General features: G+C 38.7%; 1 protein-coding gene across 1 annotated transcript in view; it reads left to right on the forward strand.

The window, feature by feature from the left end:
* Cdh20 (cadherin 20) overlaps positions 1-25,496 on the forward strand; it is a 62,380-nt gene that overhangs the window by 23,934 nt on the left and 12,950 nt on the right. Inside the window, exons 6-9 of the mRNA XM_050119767.1 lie at positions 3,683-3,936; positions 13,301-13,437; positions 18,513-18,634; positions 21,487-21,604. Of these exons, the coding sequence (XP_049975724.1) occupies positions 3,683-3,936; positions 13,301-13,437; positions 18,513-18,634; positions 21,487-21,604 (631 nt within the window). The remainder of the gene's footprint in view (positions 1-3,682; positions 3,937-13,300; positions 13,438-18,512; positions 18,635-21,486; positions 21,605-25,496) is intronic.

The raw sequence follows: 25,496 nt of genomic DNA on the forward strand, positions 1-25,496 counted from the left end.
TCTTTTTTGCTTCTAATGCTGAATCAAGAAGACCTCTCTTAAAGGAGCCATGACACCCTTTCTTACCACCAGCAAATAGAGCCCACTGGAAAAAAAAATGTGGCTACCAAGAAACTGTGTTAAACCCTGTGTGTGTGTGTGTGTGTGTCTAGAATTTATTTTTAAGTTTTCTCAGGTTTTATGTGGACATAGTTGCCCACGTTGTACCACCAGTTCTGTTGGCAGAGGCCACCCAGATCCAAAATAACCACATAGAAACTGTATTAATTAAAACACTGCTTGGCCAATCAATTAGGCATATTGCTAGGTTATATCTTAAATTAACCCATTTCTATGAATCTGTGTATTACCACGAGGCTCATGGTTTACCAGCAAGATTCCAGTGCATCTGTCTCCTGTAGTGGTTACATGGTATCTCTGACTGTCTGTTCTCTCCTCCTCTATCTGCTTGGAATTCCTGCCTTGTTCTATTCTGCTAAGCCACTGGCAGAAACAGCTTCTTTATTAACCAATGGCAATAAAACATAATCACAGCATACAGAGGGGAATCCCACCTTAATCTCCTAACACAGATTAAACTTTTTTTAAAACTGAATTTATGGCCTAAGGAGCTGGATCAGTGAATAAAGCATAAATACCAGAGTTCCCCAGAATCTACTAAAAAAGTGGGCAATTGTGGCAGCCTATCTTTAATCCAGCACAGGATTTTAAAATGACACAGGATCCCAGGTATCCAGGTTCAGTGAGAGACCCTGCTTCAGTAAACACAGAATAGCACAGCTAAAGACACATGTTGCCAACTTTGAGCCTATGCACAGACATGACATGCCTACACATACGCATGCATTCCACACATACTAATAATTGAATCTAAAATTTTACAAATGAACATATACTTTAAAACATTAACTTGTAAAACATTGGTTTGTTTTATAAGCAACCTCAGCCTGCTGCCTTCCTGGTGACCTTGCCCAGCAGCTGCTCACACTGCTCATACCAAGTGCACATGTTAAGGCACCTCAATCCACCAACCACCTGCTGCCCAGGACCCAATTATATATTTTGTTTCGGCAATTAACACACCACTAACCACTAAAAAATGCCCAAGTTAAAATAATTTCTTGAATGCAAAAGTCACCTACTAGAAAAATCATAAAATGGAGCCTTTAGGATACTTATTATTTAAGTTAAAATTTATTTGGAAAACATTCTAAATGATACAAATATAGTGACATATTAAATTATTTTATAGGTTAGATATCATTACAAACATTCACTTTTAAAATGCATTTATTAATATTATAATTTGATCAAACTAAAAATTTCTTTTTTCTACCTTCTTTATCTGAAAAAGATTAGACATTGCAAGCTAGAACTCTGTCTCTCAATGCCACTATCCAAAGAGTATCCAAGTTCAATCAAAACAAACATAAATGTTTTTTAGGCTGTTTAAATTCCTTTTCTGAACATATGAGCTGCCAGAAAAATATAATTAAGAACAAGACAGATAAAATGGATAGACAGACTAGACACATATAATAAACATTTTAAAGGTGATTTGATTGACTGGTAAATCCATATGTCTGGAACAACTCCCAGATGTCTGATCCACACCCATCATCTTCCTTTGTCATTAATGATGTCAGTCAAAACTGAAACAAAAGTTTTACTTTTGATTTATTTTCCCTAGGGTCTATTATTTGTCTAAAAAGTACATTTTTTTTCAAAAAATATTAAGCTGAATTGAAAGAATTGGTTCTTCATACAACCACCATGATTGCTACACAGGACATGTGTCATTTTAGCTTTTAAGTAATCAGTCAATTGATTTTCAGTTTCTTAAATGCTTGAAATATGTAATTTTCAGAGTGTTCTTTGTTCTATAGTAGCATGATATTGTGTCATTTTCTAGTCTTCAGCTTAGTTTCCATCTGCAAGCAAAAGTAAGTAGTTGTAGGGAGTCCATTCTCCTCTTAGGCAGGTCACAAAACACATAAGGTTTTAATTCTAATAGACCATGAATTACAATCCTCATTATTATTTTATATAGCCCTTCAAAATTCCAATTTTATGTGATCTAATGCCTTATTTGTAATTATTTGAAGAGCTCTTGGAGACACAGTTGGATATATTATATTTACCTTGCCTGTATCGGGTTTGCTCCCTGCTGGTGCTTCAGTACCCTTCAGCCTACACAGTCTTTCAGAAGACATTTTTGACAGCAGTAAATTCCAGTGCATGCAGTATCAACCCTGTGCAAAATGAGACTCGCATGCAGCACTAATGCCTTTCATTGCATACAGCTTGCATGGGCACTAACATCAGAGCTCATCACCTGCTAAGCACCAGTAATTGTGATGTAGCATCAATTAGAAAAAGGCTGAACCCCCAACGTATAAAATACAATGAGAACCTACACCACAGAAAAAGACGGTAACACCAAACCCTTATATGCCATAATATAAACGTTAATGCATAGAAGAAACTTGTGGCACTACTTAATACAATAATAACTTTTTATTACATTTGGGGTATTGGCCTTACTACACACTGGGGAATAAAAATCCAACTGAGTCTTTGCTTTTGACCTTGAATCTGAAGAAAGAATATACACTGATATTTTGCAATAAAGAGTTGCCCTCCCTACATGGATGCTATGAATAGAATGTGGGCCCTCTGAAAGGCAGAAATCATTCTTAACCACTGAACCATCCATATCTTTACTCTCTCAATTTTATATTTTACAATATGGAATCATAATAGATAAAACTGATTTCTTGTTCATGAGCCCTGGTCAAAGAAATTGTACATTTGAGCCATCATCTTAGCTGTCACTATGTATCACCTTAGTCCTATCTTCTGAGCTTTCTGAATCCAAAGTTCGATGCCAAACTGATTTTAAAGTAAAGTGTAAAAGGGACCATCTATGATAAACTAAATAAACAAAGGTCTGTGTGACATAGTGTGCCAAGGATATATGTTATGTGAAACACCTAATGTATTTCCTTAGAAAGAAACACTGTTGCTTTGAATTCAAGAAGAAAACAAATCTACTCATTTTTTAGCTAGCATAGAAAATGATGAGTTTCACTAAGAAATGTTTGTTCATTTCCATATCATTTTATCTTGCTTGCACTCACTCCCCCACCATCCTTCCTCACTCCTCCACGCTCACCAGTCCAATTTCTCCCCCAAATCAGTTCCCTTCAAAAAGAAAAATTTTAAGAAGAAAACAATAAATCTAAGACAGAACACAAGCTTGGTCTTAATTGCCCAACATCTTTCCAAGGGAGAAATGCCTCTGAACACAAGGTCATCAGGGCCATATTGTCCACCTGCAACAAAAGGGTTTTCAGGAAACAAAACTTTCCATATTAAAATTAGGGTGGGCCAAAACGAGTCCTCAGACTTTCTCTCCAGACGAGGCTGAGTAAAGTTAAATAAGTTAAAACTGAGTTTCCCAGACATCCTCTTTCCTTCTTACCTGTGGTTAATCTGATGTTATCACCAAGAGCTTTAGAACAAGACAACATGTCCCTGTTTTTTTTTTTTTTACTTTTTTCTCCTTTTTCACTGTTTCAATGAATTTGGGGGTTCTCAACCAATCACCAGAATTGTCTGTCTTTTTGACTCTGGATATGTATGTTTCCGGCTGACCATTTTTCTTCTCATTGCCTTTCAGCCCCTGAGTTTTGAAAGCAAGAAAAGCTATACTCTGAAGGTAGAAGGAGCCAATCCTCACCTGGAGATGCGTTTTCTGAACCTTGGCCCATTTCAGGACACGACCACAGTGCACATCAGTGTGGAGGATGTGGATGAGCCACCTGTGTTTGAACCTGGCTTTTATTTCGTGGAGGTGCCAGAGGATGTGACGATTGGAACAACCATACAGATCATTTCTGCCAAGGACCCAGATGTGTCCAACAACTCAATCAGGTTTTCCCATAGATTTCACTTTGTCTTTATATCCTGGAATTTTTCTTTACCTTTTATGCAAAGTTCTGGCATTTTCTCCCTTCTTTTTTCCTCTTTAAATTCCTCCTCTGGAAATTCTTTTCTGAGATTTTTGTTGTTGTTCAAATAACATAATAACATCATGTAATTAGATAATTAAATGTCATTATATCCTAAATTCACTTTCATTTAGCTCAGATATACACATATGCATACCTTTAATTCTCAATCATGGCACCACTTCTAGTTGGTCTTTGTTGATTTTTGGGCCTGTCCTAAGCATTGAAAACACTAAAGTCAGAATCTCTGGTCTTCACTCACAAAATGCTAATATCAGCCTCCAAGCTTTAGTAACCAAAAATGTACCCAGGTACTGCCAAATGTCCTGGAGCAGTGATACGAACAGCCTAAGAGCGGACCAACCAATACAAAACAACCTCAGTCACACACAAATGTCAAAATCTTCAAAATCACTCCTCATTTCAACTTTAGTATTCTCTTTTTAAGTTAAGATACAAAGAAATGGGTTTTGTTGTGGCATTTTTTTGTCTTCATACTTTGTTCTTATTCCTCTCCCTCCATAATGACCTTTACCCCATTTTTTAGGTTCCCTTCTGCCCCCACAAATGGCCATCCTTTCTACTTTCCTGTCACAGAAATTCTACTATCCCATTTTCCCCTCCTTAAGATATCCTACTTATGGTCTTTTTATGTCCTACACAGACACAGGCACACACACACACACACACACACACACACACACACGTGTGCATATACACAAACTTATATGTACATTCCACAACACCACATATCTGAGAAAACATGGTGGAGTCTGGTTTACTTTGCTTAGCATAGTGTTCTATTTCATCCACTTTCCTGAAAATGCCATGACTTCATTTTTCTTTCTTCATGGATGAACAAAATACCACTGTGTGTATTAGCCACATATTCTATATCTACCCATCTGTTGATAGATGTCTAGGCTGGTCCTACTACTTAGCTATTATGAGCAGAGCAGCAACAAACATGTTTGTACAAGTATCTCTGCGCCTGGAGTATGAGGGCCTGAGTCCTCTGGGTAAATAACCAGAATGGATAGAGCAGGGTCACATGGTCGTTCTACTTTGGAGGAACCTCACACTGATACAGTAGCAGCTACAGATTCCATTTCCACCAGGAATGTCTAAAGGGGCCTCTTTTCTCTGCATCCCAGCGAGCATTGTCTTGTTTGTTTTCTGGAGAGAGAGGCAATCTCAAGGCAGTTATAATTTGCTTTCCCTGATGGTTAAGAGTATTGAGCACATTTTCAAACAGTTATTGCCTGCTTTTATTTCTTCTTTTAAGAACTGTCAGATCAGGTTATTAGCCCATTTTTCAACTTGCATGATTTGTAGGAAGTACTGGTATTTAATTTTTGCCATTCACTGTGTATTCTAGGCATTGATCTCCTATCTGATGCACAGTTGGCACAGATTTATTCCTTTCCATGTAGCATCTATTCTCCATGATGAATTCTTCTTTTGGTTTGCAGAATCTGCTTGAGTTCATGTAATTATATTTGTCAGTTTTCAGAATTATGTCCTGTGTAGTTGGACTCCTTTCTAGAAAGATCTAACTTATACCTGTATCTTGAAACATATTGTCTGTATTTTCCACTCAAAGTTTCAAGGTTCCAGGCCATATGTTAAGATCTTTGATCCACTTGAAGCTCCTTTGTGTAAGGCGTGAGAGACATGGCTCCAGCTTCATGGCTCAGTGTGTGAATATCCAGCTTTCTCAGCATCACTTATTGAAGAGCTTGTGCTTTTTACAAGAGATGATTTTAACAACCCCGAAAAAAAAATAGGTGGCTACAACCGTTTGTGTTTATTTCTGGGTTCTAAGTGATCTTTGGATATATAGCCATAAGGTTCCCTCCAATGCTCAGGGAACAATGAGGAGGAGGGGACAGGTAGAATTTAAGAGCTGGAAGATGTGACAGAGTGTTGAGGAATGTTGTCCTCTAAGCACAGCCTGGCAGTTTCATGCCTGAGTGATAGCAGTTATGACTACCTGCAGAACACAGGCACCGCCTACATCTTACCATGGAAATGGGCGGGCTCATGAGGCCTCACCCCTCTCTCTACAAATCTATAAGCAGTTTATGATTGCTGGAGGAGGAGAAACATTTTCTTCAGAGGTTTAGGCACTGGTAAAATGCCTCTGTTCCTGTAAGCAACCCTCATAAAACTCATTGGATACTCCCAAATCAAAGAACACTTCTAGCACCAATCAACTAATGAACAAAACAACCAAAAAAAAATCCCCAGACATGAAGTAGAAGAGGGACTAGTTGGGAAGAGGAAGAAGATCGGGAGAGGGTGAGAGGACAAAAGAATGTAACATGAAGTGGGTGTGATAAAAATACATTGCATACATCTATGAAAGCATCACATTGAAGCCCATTGTTGTGTAATTATGTATAACATGTTAATAAAAGCAAAGACTCTTAAATAGGTAAAGCAATCCTAAAGTGCAGGGTTGGAGGTATCACAACTCCCAACATTAAACAACTATAGAATGATACTTTGTATAGTTACTTGCAGGGAGTCCCTGATCCCAAACACTAATTAAAACAAAGTAGGAACATATTATATACCATATATTTCTTTATATTATAGAAAAAAACAGGCACAGAAACATTTCCTAAGGTCAGTGTCCTTGATGACAGACAGGTTGGTCAAAGAATTCTCTATACTAAGTACCATCCTCCATCTCTGCCCCTCCAAGGTCTGCTTTGCTACAGAAGATTCCAACTGAGACACTACCCACTCAAGACTGGAGAATTACTCTTAGAACCTTGGCTATTTCCAGTCATCTCTAGAAGCAAGTGCAAACAGCTGGTAGACAGGTTGACACCTCAACCTTCCATAGCCACTGCCAAGCCTCCGAAGCCAGATGCACAAAGATCAGAACTCCAAGGCTATTTGAGGCCATCTGTCCCATTAATTGTTAAAAGTCTCACAGTAAAATGAATCTGGAACCTCGGTACAAATAGAACATTTTGAACACGCCCCCATTTATCAAGCCCTTTCTGTCACCTGTCTATTTCCCTCATCTGGTGCCATTTTGTATTTAAAGAAAATGTGTTTTTGGAGTTTAACAAGTTATTCTCTGGAGAAAACCAGAGAATAAATCTACCAGGGGAAAATCTGCTCCCTCTGACTAACTAGTAAACACATTACATGTTCAAGCATCGAAATGGCTAAAAGTGATTTTAGTGCTTTAATTTAAAAATAAAAACAAAGCAAATCTTTCTGAATTATAAAGACTTCGTAAATTCATATTTCAACCTTAGTCTTTCTGTTGTAAAACTACATAAGTGAAACATAATGTCCCCATAACCATCACAACACAATGAAACAGATGGATCATACATTCCTATTTTCAGAAAAGCATGATTATATCTTTGTAATCATGACTTATTAATTATATATCTATTATTTTATGAGATAGTAGTTTTGTTGTCAAAGAGGGTAATGTGGGACTACTATAGAGAATAACACCTCATGGCTGAGAATAAAGCAAGTGTGAATGGAATGGAGTGGAATGGAGATACAAGTTCTTACATAGAATATGGACTGGGAAGTATATTTCCACATGATCTCCCAGATTCTGACTGTGGACCTCTATGGAAACTAAGTCTGATTAGGTGTCACACTAATAAGTGACAAATAAATCAGGAGACTGAATGCAGTCAGTATAGATGCTATAGATTTAATTGTTTGCATATGAGAACTACAAAGTTTAGATCCATCCTAACATTGATAAATACTCAAAAAAGAGTAATAAAAAAACTCCAGTCAGGAGGATAGTGAGCCATTTAGCAACTAAAAGCAACATCTGCTGGTATGGAAACAGCCTGACCTCCTGTGCCATCCTGGAGTGTGCGTGCGTGTGTGTGTGTGTGTGTGTGTGTGTGTGTGTGTGTGTGTGAATCCAGCCATTCTGCTCGTGACAGAGAATGTCCTCATCCAAGCAGCCAAATGTCAGTGCTATCTGCCCAAGGCAGCTTTGCATATGTGTGCTAAGAATATTCTGTTGGTAATAGGCGAGAATGTTACAGTTGGAGACAGGAAAACTGCATATAGGCTTCACTACTAGGTACCAATTTCCTTGTTTTCCATCTCTATCTGTACTTTCAATTTGTTCTCCTACACCCTGGAAAATGGCCCAGTGCCCCATTCAGAGAAATAAAGGCCATTATCCCCTCACTGGAGTCTAGCTTGGGAAACTGCAGAGGGATTCTACTGGATGAGAGAAGCTCCCTAGGGCAGGCTCCTGCTGTGTCAACCAGGCAGTGCTGCCAGGGGTCCTGTGACTTGGCTATTTCTGTCACTCCAGTTCCCATGCCAGCTGTGACATCTGCTGTGGTGGGGTAGCTCTCTAGTTCCCCATGGGCTCTTCTCCCCCAGCGATATGCCTACAGCCTGGAGAGCTGCCATCCAGGTCATGCTCTGGTGACCAAATGTGGGGCTTTTCTTGCGTCTCCAGGCAGAAAAATTAGACTACCATTAGCCAACCAGTACTTCTATTTTCTGAAAGAAATTCAGCTCTTAAAGCAGCTGATAAACTTTGAAGCTAAGTCACAGATGTATTCAGAAGAAACTACCACAGCCCAGCTCATTTTTAAATGAGTATTGTAAGTACAAGGGTATTTTTAGTAAAGAGTTAACCATTTGTTATCATGTCTCATGAAGAAGTAAAACTGTGTTCTAGGGCAGTCTTCTACAATCCATATGTCAATAAGGCATTGGTAGGTGTTGCAAAGGGGTCAAAACCTGAAGCTGAACTCCCTAGATTTGATTCCTAGTAGTGTGACCTTGGATAAGTGACTTAACCTCTTAAGCATCTTGATTGTCTGATCTATAAAACAGAAATAATAATAATGGCTACCAGTGGTGTTACTTGTATGATAAATGACTCACTACAGTCAATGTTTTAAGCAAAGCCTAGCAAATAATAAATGTTTGTTAAACAGGATAACCTGCAGAGAGGTTAGTTGACTTCCTTAAATTCCCTATTATGACTTAAGAAGTCATAACAGAAGTTATTCCCTCTGAATTCGTAACTGAAGTTACTCCAATTTCTCTGGCTCTTACTCATCTGCTATCTTTTTAAATCCTAGGTCTCTGAATAGCAATCGTGAATCTTTACAGAAATGTATACACTTGAAGCAAAATGCTTCGTAGATCGATAGATGATAGATAGATAGATAGATAGATAGAAAGAAAAATAGATAGATAGATGATAGATAGACAAATGATAGATAGACAGATATAGTTTTACTTACATTAATATTTACCCTAACTATATGTTATAATTTGGCATGCACATATCTCATTCCACTTCATTTTATTCAATACTAATCATAATCAGCTATATTCATTTCACACCTCACCAAGCTGAATTGTGAAAAACACTGCACTTCAAGTTATTACTATCAAAATTACAGTTTCAGCAGAGAGACGCTTCAGTGGCTAAGAATGCTCACTCTTCTTAAAGAGAACCCAAGTTTGGCTCCCAGCATTAGGTGGCTCACTGCTGCCTGTTAATTCGACCTCTAGGAGATCCAATGCCTTCTCTTGGCACATTTCCCCCAAAAGACACACACACACACACCTCAAAATAAGTTAAAAATAACGTTTTTAGAAAATTGCAATTTCTCCACCTCAACAACTTTAAGGCAAAGACTGCCATTTCTGTCAACTTTTATTAAAGTTTTGGACTCAATATTTTCCATGGCCTCTATTTAAAAGCAATCTGTAAGAACAGTGCAGCTATAACGCCATTGAGATGGTTTAAATCTTAGTTGAAAGTGACTTAATTGCCCTAAATTTCTGTTTGCTTACCTGAGGATTAGGATAAATTTCCAAAGCTATGAAAATGTTGAAAGAAGCTGTGTTAGATGAATAGTAATGTGACCGCTGTAGACACACTTCAGCTATTATATCTACTGGCCTTTGAATAACTAGCCACTTCTTTATTTTAAACACTAACTCCTTATTCTTTTTCCCAATTTTGGAGTTTTCTTTCATCTCGTGATTGTTTCCTTTGCTATGCAAAATCTTCAGTTCAATGCAGTTTCTTTCTTTCTTTTTTTTTTTTTTTGTTTGTTTTTGCTCTTTCTGCTTCTGTGCTGTTTGGATTATATCCAAGACATCACAGCCAAGACCAATGTTGAATAATTTTCTTTTGGTAGATTGACTTTCTGACCTTAAGTCTCTTCTTCATTGGAGTTGATTATTGTGAAAACGGTAAGGCACATCTGTATGTGGACAGGCAGTTTTCCAAATACCAGCCATCAAGGACAGTTCTTTCACACCATTATGTAGTCTTGTTATCTTAACAAAAATCCAAAGAATTGAGGGGAATGCTGTAGGTTTCCAGGCAGGGAAGCAAACCAAGAAAAGATGAAACTGAAAACTTGGTGCAGAAAGACTTCTCAACCAGAATCAAGACTTTGGGGAGTCTGCAGCCAGGTGGTTCGTAGTCAACATATTTAAAACACAGTACAATTTGGGGAAAAAAAGTTTCCCGTTGTAATATAATTCCTGGTGCAGAAGGAAGCATGATTACATCAAAACTTGACTTGTGGTACATGTCACTTCTTCCAAGAAGATGGGTTCTAAAGACAGGTTACTAGCTAAAGGGCCTAGGGAAGGATCTGACCTTGTTTGGGTCCTACAGCTATTTGGGCTATTAGCCACTTCTGGTCCTAGTTGTAGAAACATGGGGAGCCCCTGGATGTAAGGGTAATTAAGATTACTAACCAACCTCGTCCTGGTTGTAGGAGCATGGGGAGCCCCGGATGTAAGGGTAACTAAGATTACTAACCACCCTAGTCCTAATTGTAGGAGCATGACATGGCCTGGTCCAATAGATAATGCAGACCCGCAGGCTATTGATCACCTCCAGTTCCCAGCTTTCTGGAAAAACAGATTATATATCCTTCCCTTTGAAAGAACAATCCTAAATGCTAATATCCTGAGTTCCCTGGAGATTTGTGGGCAAAAGCACTGTATATGCATTTATTTCTAAGTTTTCACCCCAATTCATTCCCTTGATCAATGTCTTTATTGCTATCAGCATATGACAGTTTTAATTACTTTTGCTTTGTATTGTATTTTGATGCCAGGACAAATAACAGTATTTTCAGAAATACCAGAGTACCTAAAAAAATAGTTTTCCAGAAAAAGATACACAAGAACCTTGCAAATGTACCAGGTGAGGGGGCAGGGGGAGCTCAACACAACCAACCTTCAGGCAAATACAGCTTTAAACCACAAGGAGATGGCATCACATCTATTAGAATGCCCCAGAATTGAAAAATAACAGAGCATTCAGAAAGTGGAAACCATGTTGGGTGAGGATATAAGTTAGCACAGCCATTTTGACAAACAGTGTAGTGATTACTGAAAACAAGAATGGTCATATGATCCAGTCGTCTTGTTTCTGGGCATATATCCAAAGGAATTACAATCAGCCTGTAGAAGAATCACCTTCATTTCCATGTTAACTGCTGCATTAGTCACAAAGCCAAGATATGGAAACAACCTGAACGCTCAGCAACAGATGAATGGATTTTTTAATCTGGCATTTTATACATACACAAGAGAATACCACTCAGCCTTTAAAAATAAGGAAATTCTGTCATTTGTAGCAACACAAATGAATCTAGAGAACGTGATACTGTGTGAAATAAGCCAGGCACAGAAAGGCAAATATCCATGATCTTAGTTAAATGTGGAATCTAAAATGTTAAACTGATTTAAAAAAAAAAAAGGTGGATATCATAGTATAAGGCCAACAATGCTGATGGACAGAGAAAGGGAATGTTTCGGGAAAGGGAAACAAAGTTCTAGATAGACAAGAAGATATGGTGATCTATTATACATATGGTACCTAGTTAATTATATATTCTATACTTCAAAATTGTAGAAAATTGGATTCGAAATGCTCTTGTCACAAAAACTAATGTGTGAAATGATGTATGTGTTAATTAGTTTGATATTTTAATACTGTGTATATACTATATACACAGCTGGGTGGTGGTGGCAAACGCCTTTAATCCCAGCACTCGGGAGGCAGAGTGGATCTCTGTGAGTTCATAGCCAGCCTGATCTATAAGAAATAGTTCTAGGATAGGTCCCAAAGCTATAGAGAAACCCTGTCTCAAAAAATGAAAACATAAAAACAAACAAACGAACAAAAAGAAATATTATACTATATCCTAAAATACATAATTCTCAAAAATAAATTGCTAACCTTTATCAAGGAGTACAATGATAGTTCTCAGTCACAGCTAATTATCAAAATGTCTCATTTTTAAACATCATGATGCCTGACCTTACCTGCATCTCCCAAGACAGCAAACAGATGAGAGAATACAGATGAATAGAGGGAACCAGGTTGTCAGACTGAAGAATAATTACAGTTCTTACAACCTAATTCACTAAAGACTCAAAAGATAGAGCAACAGCAAAAAGAGTCATGTAATTCTTCTTTTGCAGAAGATGAAAGCTGTCTGGATTAAGTACCTATAACTACCCTTCTTTTCCTAAATAAAATGCACATTGGTTCATACTGAGCATACATGGTAGAAACAGCAGAGAAGACTTGTGGCCTGAACCAAAAAGGGCCTTTGTTTTAATACAACATCTGCTTATGATGCCCTTTGAATGCTGAAAGTCATATGATAGTTTCCAGAAGGTTATCCGTTGGAAATTCACGAAACTCAGTTTCATTTATAACTGGCAATGAAATAGACCTGTTCTATCCTGCTAAAAGCAGGATATATATGGAATCTTTAGCTAGTAAGTTCTGTCAGTTGGGAGTTGAATCATTACATGTCTACGAGTTGGGGAGGCCAGGAACAAACCTTTCCTTCCCAACAGCGACAACAGTTCTCGGAGCAGAACCACATGACTGCAGTAGCTTTGCTTTTTCAAGTTCCAGCATTTAAGAACTTAGTTGAATGCCAAGCACATATAAATAGAGGCTGATATTAAGGGCGCCACAAAACTCTTGGAGCAGTTTTAATCTTTAAATAGCAGAATTGATTTCTGTGTACAATGAAGCTGCCATAAGGCCCTCAATACTCTGTTTAGTTCATTTTTTCAGTAAGATACTTGAAGTTGTGAAAAACAAGTTTCTCAAGCATGATAAAACCCTCAGTGTTGCACATATTCACAACTCAGAGGTGACTGAACCACCTTTAACACAGTGTATATACTCACTTCTCTCCTGTACTATGTTCTCATATTTATTCAAGTGAAACATAATTACATATTCCGTATCTTTGCAGATATTCCATTGACAGAAGCAGCGACCCTGGGAGATTTTTTTATATTGACATTACAACGGGTGCTCTCATGACTGCAAGACCACTAGACAGAGAGGAGTTTTCTTGGCATAACATAACAATCCTTGCTATGGAAATGAGTAAGTAACCTAATTTATTTGTCTCCACAAAGTTACACAACGTAAAGGTATAGAAAGTGAAAGTTTCTAGACCTTATAATAAACAAATGTTCCACAGGAGAAACTGAAATTATATGCTATACAAATAGATGGTCATGTGATTTGGTCTACTGTTCATTTTTTGGTTTAGGGACATCCTTATTTGAGCTTAGTTTTGGTTTTGTTTTTATGCAAGTACCAGCTAGTAAATCCTGTGTCTGTCAGGAGTTGGGTCATCACATGTTTATGATTGAGAAGGCCTGGAGTAAAGCTCACAACACTGATACCAAGTCTAAACTTTACCATTTCTGTTTTTCAAGTTTCAGATTAGCTAGAAAGTTCCATCTTAGAACTAACTTTGATATATCCCTAAAGTGCTAGTAAACTTTGTTTCCATTTTGTTTTGATTCTCTGATTTCCTCAATAACCCAATGACTATTGAGGAATATATTGTTTAATTTCATATTTATATGGCTTCTCCTAATTTTGATTTTTAGGTTTTTTATTACATTATAATCTGATGGCAGAAATTACTTTGAGTTTGTTTTTTTTTATTTGCTAAAACTTTTACTGTAACATAACTTGATTTTAGAGAAAGTCCCATAAGTTGATAAAAAAAAGTATATTCTACACATGTGAAATATTACATAAGTGTCTATAGGGAGGCTTTCTTTGGCTTCTTGTTTTAAAGATGATCTCTTACAGTGGAGCAGTAATGTCACTCACTGTCATATCTGGGTCTTTCTGTCTTTTTATGCCCAATAATGTTTGTTTTTATGAAATTATATCAATACTGAAGGCATATATATTTACAATCATTTTTGAGACAGAGTCTCACTGTGTAGCCCTGTCTTGGCCTAGAACTCAATAGGCAGAGAAGACTACCCTCAAACTCAGAGAAATCTACCTGCCTCTGTTACCCATATGCTAGGATTAAAGGCATTCACCACCACAACTGGCCACAACAACTGGGTCTTCTTAAGTGATTTTTCTTTTTGCTAACTGGTGTGATCTTATTTACCTCTTCTAATTAATCCTAAGGTATTCTTCAGCTATTCTTAATTGTTTCTGGATTTGTTAGGTCTGTCCTTTCATTTTCAATCTGTGGCATGAGGTGTGCTTCTTGGAAAGAAAACAGTCATGTCTTGTTTTTGATCCAACCAGCTAGTTTCTTTCTTTTAATAGAAAAGTTAAAACTATTTACCTTTACTTTTTTTAGAAAGGTTTTCTGATTACTATAAGCTTGTTTCACTGTTTTCCTCCCTAGTTTGAACACTGATGTTTCTCTCTCGCCTATGAATATAGTGATTTTCTGGTTTACTGTGTTGTACATGACTGGATATTTCTCAGTTCACCTTTGTTCATTTATTCCTCTCACAAAATGTCTCCTTTCCTGAGCTCTCCAGGTTTTGACTGTTTCTTTCTTCCATGTGCAGTGTTCCTCTAAGAACCTTCTGTAGTGTGGGTTAGTGGTAAAAAACTGTTTTAGTTTATGCCCAATATGCTCTTTTCACTTATTAAACAATAACTTTGCTGAATATAGGCAATCTCAGTTGGCAGTTATTTAGTTTCTAGACTCAAAGATTCCATGTTTTCCTGGCTTTGGGGCCCTTTAACAAAGATGTTATTCTGATGTCTTTGCCTTTTTTGAGTTAGTGTGTCCCTCTTACAGCCTTTTGTTATTATGTAGTTTTAGCATTGTAACTATGATAATAGATTCTTTTCTGGACGTGACTATTCTGTGTTTGAATGGTGTTAAAGCTTAGATGTTAATTTCTTGGAAAGTTCTGCTATAATTTCATTGGCTAGGTTTTCTATGCCTTTAGATTCTATCTCAGCTCTTCCTACCTATAAATACTCCATGTCTGAGAGTCCTTGAAAGTTGTAGTTGTGTTCATTTATTTCATTACTTATGTCTAAATACAGTATTTCCTCAACTCCATCTTCAAATTCCTTTGTTTTGAGACAGAGTTTCTCTGTATAACTAGCTCTCCTGGAACTCACTCTAAGACCAGGCTGGCCTCAAACTCAATGAGATCCTCCTGACTCTGCCTCCTAACTACTAACTGCTAAGAGTAAATATGTGTGCCATCACAAGCCTTTCAATTCTTGATATTCTTTCTTCTGCTTAATCTAGTTGACTGGTGATGATTTTCACAGTGTTTACATATTGGGTTTTCATTTCCAATAATTGTTCAGTAGTGTATTTGTATGTTTGTTTTTGGTTGGTTGGTTTTTGTTTTTGTGATTTTTTTGAGACAGGGTTTCTCTGTAAAACAGCGTACCTGTCCTGGAACTCACTCTGTAGACCAGGCTGGCCTTGAGCTCACAGAGATCCACCTGCCACTGCCTCCTGAGTGCTGGGATTAAAGGCATGAGTTGCTTGGGTTTTTTTGTTTCTCAAAATATTCATTTTCTTACTGAATTTCTCATCCATGATACTTTCTTATCCAGACTCTGGGCATACATCTGCTTGTTTGTAACCTCTTACAAAGTGCTGTTTGGAACTTCAATGGTTTCAATATTGCTGGACTCAGTTATTAACATATTATCTTTAGCAGAGACATGCTACCTACCTTTTCATATCTGTGTTTATGTTTTGTAATTTGTCCATCTGTCAGTACAGATATACTTTCTAGTTTATTATTAGGTTTAGAAAGCAGTCTGTTCTTCAAGGCTCAATTCCAATACCACTCAAGAGAATAAAATAAATAACAAGCATTTTGATAATACCCAGACTAAATCAAAGCAGATACAAAAATAGTCTTAAAAATAGTTATACCCAACTACTTTATCACTAATGACCATAGACAAGCAAGTAGAACATTTAATGTAGAGTAAGCTATAGGCTTAGAAAATAATTTGGTTAAGGCTAGCAAGATGGCTTGGCCAGTGAAGACATTTACCACAAAAGCCTGAGTTTGATCCGTAAGATCCACATAAAGTTGAGAGGAGGGAACAGAATCTACAAAGAAGTCCTCTGACCTTCACACACATGCACATCATGCATACATTCTCGCACACATATGCATACGCATGTTCACACGCATTCATGCACATATGTGTACACACAATTTTAATTAATTAGTTAAAAATAATAAATAAGAAATAGAGGGGGATGAGGAGAAAGATAAATCAATGATGTTAAATAAAAGAAAAAAGGAAAGAATATTAGGAAGAGGAAAAGAAAAAGTAAGGCATTCTTGAAATACTACTGTACAGAAAAGAAAAATAGAGAGAGCTGGGGAGTTGGCTCAGAGTTAAGAGCACTCTTGCAGAGGACCCAGGTTCCATTCTAAGCTCCGCATGAGGACTCACAACCATCTGTAGCTCCAGTCCCAGACATCTGACAACCTCTTCTGAACTGCACAGGCACCAGGCACGCACGTGGTGCACTTACATGTAAGCAAAACCTCCATACGCATAGTAAATTTTTTTTTAAAAAAATACACAAACAAAACCAGATAACATTACAAGAGAAATGCAAATCATAAATGCTTCTTTTAGAAATAATAATGAGCTAGTGAGAGGGCTCAGCAGTTAAAGTGCTGGCCACACCAGCTTGTTGACCAGTGTAAACTAGAACCCAGATAAAGGTGAAAGGACAGAACTGACTCCATACATGAGCAGTGGTATGGATACGCACTCATACACACATGAAATACCATAATTTTAAACAAATAAATAATTAAATACTAAAAGTATTTCAAAAAGAGAAAAACTCTAATTGAGTGAAGGAAAAGAAAGAAAAGGAGGAAGGAGAGAAAGGAGGAGAGAAAGAGGAAGAAAAAAAGAAGAGGAAGAGGAGGAGGAAGAAGAAGAAGAAATAATTTTTTTTGACAGCAAAAACCTGAAGCAGCTTCTTCCCAAAACAGAATTTTGGAGTTTGCAGGCAAGTGGAGAGCAGTCAGCTGGAATTTTCTATCCTTCCTAAGGTTCACCTTGTTGTTAAATCTGAACCCAGGAATTGTCAGTTATCCCAGACAGGGCTGTATTTGTGCTAGGAACATTCCTTCTTTCTGTACCAGGTGCCATTGATGACTGGGTGCTTAACCCTGCAGTCTGTGGGGCAGGTAGGTTCTTTCTCCAGAAATGTATTGTTCTTCCTCCCTGTACGGCCCCAACCACAGATGGCTTCCTTGTTTTGATTGCACAGCCTTTCTCTTCTGTACTTTTTACCTGTGTGTTACCCTAGCTAACACACTTCCTCTCTTCCTCCCTTTGTTAATCTTACTCTTCAGTCATGGTATCACTAGAGCCAGTTTCTAACTCACTATCTTTCCCCCAGAACAGCCTAATCCACATAGGATTATTTAGGGGAAAACCATAAAACATAAATATTTTTGAAAAATAAAGAAAAAATGAACCTGAAGAACAATGTATCCTGGGATTTAGCAAAATTCCATACATTTTTGCTTGTAATTACTGTTGTCTCTCTGGGTGGAGACCCACACAGGAAAAATAGAGAGTATGGGGGCTGCGCATTTGTCTACAGGCAGCAATTCCAAAGACTCAAACAAAATACACATTTCCCTGAGAAAGCCCATAGTTCCTGCCCCAGTCAAAGCTGTGGCTTTGGAATGAGCTTGATCCTATAAATATTTTTTTAGTCCCTAGACAGAAATAACTGTGCAGTGTTTCATGTATCCCCATGCATAACTTGAAACTTAAGTCAAAGAACTGGTTATCCCACCCAAGTGTTCCATGAGCACACATCTTAATTGGAAGTGACTATTGGGAATCCTAGAATACAAAATAGATTTTTAATTCTGTAACTCTAATTATTAACCAAGCAGAAATCAAAATTTTAAGGTTCATTTTGCAGCACTTGCTTCCCATGAAGTATTGTTATTTCCTGCATAGTTCCTGATATCCAACACGCCTTAGGAGATGCTTCCTTCTGTCTCAGCTTATGTGTGGCCACACTCTTAACAGGCAACACACACTGTATGGCCATGTTAGATTGCCCATGTATTTCACCTGTACCTTGGCAAACCAGATTGACAAACTGCCTTTCTGCCTTTCCACGCTCTCACTGTCAATGTTCCTCTCTTTAGACAATCCCTCCCAAGTGGGAAGTGTTGTTGTCACAATCAAAGTCTTAGATGTGAATGACAACGCTCCAGAGTTTCCCAGGTTCTATGAAGCTTTCATCTGTGAGAATGCCAAAGCAGGACAGGTAAGGAAAACCCTAGATATACAGAGGTAACCCTTAAAGATAAATGTCTTAGTGAGGGTTTCTAGCACTGTGATAAACCGTCATGGCCAAAAGTCATTCGGGAAGGAAAGGCTTTATTTCATCCTACACTTCCAGGAAATAGTCCATTACTGAGGGAAATCAAGGCAAGAATTCAAGAAGGGGAGGAAACTGGAGGCAGGAGAGGCCATGGAAGATGGTTGCTTACTGACTTGCTTCTCATGACTAACCTGACTTGCTTTTTAACACAACCCAGGATGACCTGCATAGGGTGGTACTACCAACAATGTGCTGGGACCTCCCATATCAATAATTAATCAAGGAAATGTTCTATAATCTTGCCTATAGGTCAGTCTTATAGATACATTTTCTCAATTGAGGGTTGCTCTTTCCAAATGGCTTTATCTTGTGTGAAATTGGCACAAAACTAACCAACAGAATAACTGAATTCATGATTGATAAATGTTCATAACAGAAAGAGCTCCCAACTTCTTTATATCAGGAGCAAACTATTTATTTGTTAAGATAACCACTTGGAACCCAAATTACATTTTGTGGTCTAACCACATTCACAGGCCTGCAGTTGGTAGATCAGGTTGCACATGAAGCAAGGTTAGGAAGAAGGCAACAGAGTAACTGTGTTGAGGTGAAAAAGTTCTGATGGGTAGGTTGGGCTTCTAAAGTTCTAACTAGATGGTTCAGGCTTTTAAAATGATGGTTTCTTTTTTTTTGCTATCATACTTTTTGATTGATACACATAATACAGCATAATATTTGTTTACTCTAAAATATGATTTAATATCACATTTTTATGCTATGACAAAACAGGCTAAAAGTAGTCATGAATTTAAAGGATGCTCAGTAGCCTAATGAAGAAAGCCTGCCCCATTTGTCATCTTCAGCCCAAGATATGGATCACTTAAACTATGATATGGATTCTGGGTTTGAAGGTCTTCAGTAGGACACAGCTAAGGCTCTCATATTGTTATATGGACCACCAGTTCTTCCTGTACTTGCCCAACACTGGTCATCCTCACTCTACCACGTGTGCGTGTATTCTCTCCTCTTACAGTGGATAAAAGCCATACAAAATTAAAATGCATGTCTGATGATTAGACGGGATGGAATGGAGACTGCTGAGTGAGGTATTACACAGTGGAGGATAATGGAGACCTTTATTGGGGGGCCACGGTGCTCCCACCAGACTGTCTACCTACCCTTCCAAGTCCTAGCTTAACAATACACACAAAATTTTAAGATCTGTCTTAAGATTTTTCCCACTATATTGTTTGTTCAGAACATTCCCTAAGAAACATTTTAGCTCTTTACATTTGGCAATCAAAATAGAAGAGCGGAGGATCTGCAACGGCTTCTCCATGGGGAAAGGGCACATGTGAGCAGCACTGGCATGAGGCTGTATGTATGTAACTATCGCCACTGCTTCCCTGAGCCTTGGCTGTATTACTACTCTATTGCACCTGCTTTAAGATTCAATAGTCAGACATTCCAGGAGGCTTACCCTGAGGCAGAGTTTGGATATAAAATGTTTGTGAGATCTATAAAAAGGAAAGACAGAGGGACTAAGTCAAATAAAAAAATTAAAAGTCCAACTGCAATAAAGTTCTACTAACATTCTTACAAAATTCTAGAATAAGAGCTTTCCCAAGTTCAAGGGAATAGGGAAGCCTTTATACTACCCTGCATCACAGGACTTAGGCTGCCCTGAAAGGATATAACTGTGTAGTTAAGGTAGCAGTCTGCAGTGAAGGTGATCCCTGAGGAGACCAGAGGTGAGGAGCAAAGGAACAAGTCCTTGAAGTATGAGAAATCCCTTGCTGGGCAGCCTCCCTAACCTTCAGCATGTTTTAAAACTCTGTGCCCTCAAGCTGACTTTTGATATAGTCATTTCTGTCCTGGAAGAAAGACAGCCTTTCCAGCAGAAACGGCAGGTTTACAGGGCCAGGCCCAAGCTGAACAGGAACCATCTATGCTACAGGGTGTTACAGTGACCACCAAAGAAAAGCAGCTCATCAAAACTTTGTCCATACCTCACTGCACAATGACCACCTACCTTCCTGTGACGCTGCTTTCTTTATGGCTTCTCCATGCATTTCCATAGCCTTCATGATAAGTATTCCTTTTCAGAACATTGTGGAAAAGACAGAACGTGGCCAATGGGTTCAAGAGAAAGCCCTTTTGCCCTACCAGCCACTGAGCCCCTTTTTTCATTTTATTTTTCCCAACTGAGCTATGCCCTTCATATCTCTGACTCTAGTCTGCTTCCCACAATGGTGAGCTTCTGCTCTACACCCTTTCTAAGTCCCTTCCTGCCAACAGAACACGCCTGTCCCGTGGCCCAAGCCCTCCCACACACAGTCCATAGCTCCACACTGCCCTGATTTCCTGATGATAGTGGTGATTTTTAAACCTGGGTTTCTCAGAGATGGCAATTCAGTCAATTTAGTCAATACTTACTTGATGATGGGATACAGACTGAGTGAGAGGAGAAAACTGGGAACACCTAGGACCTTGTGACACTCCATGCTTCTCACTTCTTCACTTTAAAACACTTTAAAGTAACCGGCCAAACTGCAGGAATATAATCCATTTGAAACATGTAGGCCACACTTATTCTTTACCTACTAACATACTGAGGATCAAGAACATGCATAATTAATCCTGAACCATGTGACGGCGTGGAGGGTCTCCAGGTTAGCTTCAGGACATCTTCTCTTTGTGAAATGACTTACTATTGGAATCAGTGTTTAGGCTTTCACTAGGCTTTGCCTTTTCCACTGGATCCAACTCAGCCTGAACTAACATTTCTGCTTCAGCTCATCCAGACAGTGAGTGCTGTGGATCAAGATGACCCTCACAATGGTCAGCATTTCTACTACAGTTTGGCTCCTGAAGCTGCTAACAACCCCAACTTCACGGTCAGGGACAACCAAGGTAAGCAATGGACCTGGGACTATCTGTGCTTTTCTTCTGCTCAGATTGGGCATCTTGAGTTACTAGACCATACTCACAGTACCAAGTTTTCTTTCTTTCTTTCTTTCTTTCTTTCTTTCTTTCTTTCTTTCTTTCTTTCTTATCCTCCCTGCCACCCCCCCTCCCCTCCCCCTCCCCCTCCCCCAATCAAGTCCCCCTCCCTCGTCAGCCCAAAGAGCAATCAGGGTTCCCTGCCCTGTGGGAAGTCCAAGGACCACCCACCTCCATCCAGGTCTAGAAAGGTGAGCATCCAAACTGCCTAGGCTCCCACAAAACCAATAGGTACAGTAGGATCAAAAACCCATTGCCATAGCAGGGCATTAATGCTAATTTGTAGTTTACAAAGTGTTGTTTCATAAAATCAAAGGCAAAGAGTGCCCCCTGCTGTCTCTGAAACCTTCATTCTTCCATCAGTCTACAGATATTTGTTGATGCTTGTTCTGTGAAAGACACTATTCAAAGCACAATGATAAATTTTCTTCCTTGAGTCCAACTCAGAGCGACATGTTTGCATTCTGAAGGAAGAAAAAACCTAAAGTTCCCAGAAAAAGAAACAAACCTGAAGTAACTTTTCTAACCAAAGATCAAAAGGGAGGATGAGTATAAAGCCCCCACAACAAAAGAGGCAATGATAAATTAAAGGGTAATACTAACAACAAAGATACTAAAGGTAGCAAAGTGCAAATACAAGAACTCAATAGTATTCACAGAATTCAAGCACTTTTCTATGGAGCCAAGATCTTGTAAAGCAACCGGCACTGGCCTCAAATGCATGACCCTCCTGTCTAATGCTCCAGGGTGCTAAGGCCATAGTCAGTCACCATCCACCTGACCTCAAACAACTTTAGGTTTAGAAAAAGCTACTCAGATGATGTTCCCATTGCAGAAGGGGCTTGCTTTCCACTACATCTCTAATGGAATTAGACTTCTAGGACCTTTCCAACAAGCACTCTTTGGCAGAGGGGTTTATAGACTTAGCACGAACTTGGGGGCTCAAATGGGGAAAATAAGGACTTTCTTTCTCCAACTGATTTTACTTCAAAGGAAGGTCACAGTAATTGAAACTACACATTTAACTACCTGACAGATCCCTTTGTTAATTCTGCTGCCAACTAACTCACTTGGGTATCCTCATTTCTCTGAGCTTCAACACCCTCATCTTTTTTTTATATTGATTATATTGAGCTCTATATTTTTCTCGGCTCCCCTTCCTGACTCTCCCTTCCCCTTCAACCCTCTCCTATGGTCCCCATGCTCCCAATTTGCTCAGGAGATCTTGTCTTTTTCTACTTTCCATGTAGATTAGATCCATGTATGTGTCTCTTAGGGTCCTCATCAACAACCTCATCTTAAGAGTGACTTCGTAACAATCTAAACATAGGGGAAGAAACGTGACAAGGTCAGGCATGCCTTGTCTTCCTCTCAAACACCATGTTAAAGATCTGAATTACTGCTACAACCTCATAAATACAAGTATTTTTCAGCCATTTAATTACCATAAAATGTCTATGGAAGGAATCCTTATAGTTAAATACCCTGAGATTTTGGTATGTTTATGTGTGGTATGTGCTATGTTCACATGTACGGGCAGACATTAGGTATCTTCCTTTTGATTTTGATGCTAAATAGTGTGTATGTGCATGTGAGTAGAAGTACCCAGTACAAGTACAAAGGCATGGGATCCTTTGGAGTGGGTTCAAGTCTTCTGCAAGAGCTCTTACCTTGAGCCCACTTTTCAGGTCCCACAGGTCTCTTCTTTGATTATTCTCTCTGCCATATACAGAGGCAGGACCTCTCATTTGAAGCCAGAGCTTGCTGAATCAGCTAACTGAGCTGATCTGCCGGCTCCAGGGTTCCTGCGTGCACCTCCTTAGCACAGGGATTAAAAGTGGGTTACCATTTCCATCTGGCATTTTAATCACCTTATGTAGCAGTTTGCCCGACATTTATATATCTCCTAACCCATATCTCTACTCCAAGAATCTTTTTGAGTCAAACTGTTGAAATATTTACTTACCTGTTTCATATAAAAACTCTACCTATGGAAAAGCTTCATCCTCCTTGAGGTTGGGTTTTTGAAGAAGCCATAGGGTAAGAAGAGCTGGGCATTAAGTTTTTTCTTCAAATTTTTAGCTAGATGTCACTCTTTTCATGCATACTTGCAGAACTGCCACAAAAACAACATACAGCAAAAAAAGCTGCAAGTTTCTTAAAGGTGACCTTGGGCATCTGTCCATGGAGGCAATGTCGTATAAAGATGGGATACTGGAACAGGATTGAAACAAAAGAAGATGAATCATCTCTTGAAAGGTTTCCCCAAATAGAAGCCAGTGCATTTTCAACAGAAAGTGTGAACACCGAATCTCCAGATGATAATTTATCCCACAGGTTTCTTTTCCAAAGAATTATTAAAAGAAGACGGACTTCCAATACCGTGTTCCCATCATCCAGTGTCCCCACTTTTTATAATGAATAGTAAATACTTTTAAAATATTACTTATAAATACTTTATATATATTTAAATAGTATTACTTATATGAATGCATTCTTTTAACATTTTTATATTTTTATATATTATATTTTATGTATTTTACATTATTATATACATATATAAAATATCATACATTAAATATTACTTAATAAATACTTAAATAAATGTAAATATTTTTACAAATAGAAGTAAGGACTTTTAGCAAGGGTCGGGGAGGACTATGAAACAAATCTAGGGCCTTGACATGCTAGGCAAGCTCTCTACCACTAAGCAATATCCCCACTCTTTCTCTTCTTTGTCTTTTTATTTGGGTTTGGATTTTAGAGACCAAGTCTCATTCTGTAACCTCACTAGCTTAGAAGCTGTTATACAGACCCTCACAGGCCTCCACAGTTCTGCTGCCTCTGCCTCCCAAGTGCTTGGATTACAAGGGTGTAAACTGCCTTGGCTGGGTTACTCAGTCTAGGGGTGTAACCCGTCTGGCTGATCAGTTATTTCAGGGTCACGGAGAGGCACTATCTGGAAGATAATGGGCGAGAGAGAGGAAGAAGGCCATGCTAGGTTTGTCAGAGCCTCCGTTTATTAGAGACAGGGTTACAGCTTATATAGGATAAGGAGTTTGGCTTGGGATGGGGGCGGACGCATGGAATCTTGCCGCGTGGTCCACAGTCTTGTAGGCCAGGAGTTCACAGGTTGACACACCTAGTTCTCTAGATAGTTTGGAATGTGGGGCAGGTTTCGCTAACAGATAGCTCTCAATTAACAGCTAATTGGGTGTGGGGTAGGCTCTGTCAATAGAACGGTTCTCAATACAATTGGGGGTGTGAGGTTCTCTGCAGACTCCCCAGGGCGATGGTTCCTGTAATGATTTTAGGAGGAAATTGGCTCCTGACACAAGGGCATACCTTCATGCCCAGCCGATTACCACTTTCAAAAACAACATTCAAAATGACTAACATATGCAGTCCCAGCAGGGCCAGCCTCAGCCATGTGATAGAAAGTTCTGGGTGAGCTTCTGTTGTATTGTTGTTGTTTTGTGGTTGTTTCAGCTCTATGTCAGTCTTTCTTAACAAGATCCTTTTGATCTAGGCTAAATAAAGTAAACTAAAACATAAATACAGCTTTGTTTGGAGAAAACTTTAATTTTGAAAACAGTTAAAATTACAAAGGGTAATTGATGGTAGTTAGTTAATAAAGCCGAGTGGGGGAAGCAGAGGATGGACTGTGTGCTAAGTGGGCAGATGAATACAATGCTCCCACTACTGACTGGAATGCTGTCATTTCCTACTGAGAAGACAGTAAGATGAAGGTAAAGCAGGAAACAATTATCTGAACAGGTTTTGAGCACTGTCTTAGGGTTCC

This window comes from Alexandromys fortis, unplaced genomic scaffold (genome assembly GCF_014885135.2).
Source record: "Alexandromys fortis isolate MF-2015 unplaced genomic scaffold, M_Fortis_MF-2015_v1.1 scaffold_96, whole genome shotgun sequence".
In the NCBI taxonomy this organism is placed as follows: Eukaryota; Metazoa; Chordata; class Mammalia; order Rodentia; family Cricetidae; genus Alexandromys; species Alexandromys fortis.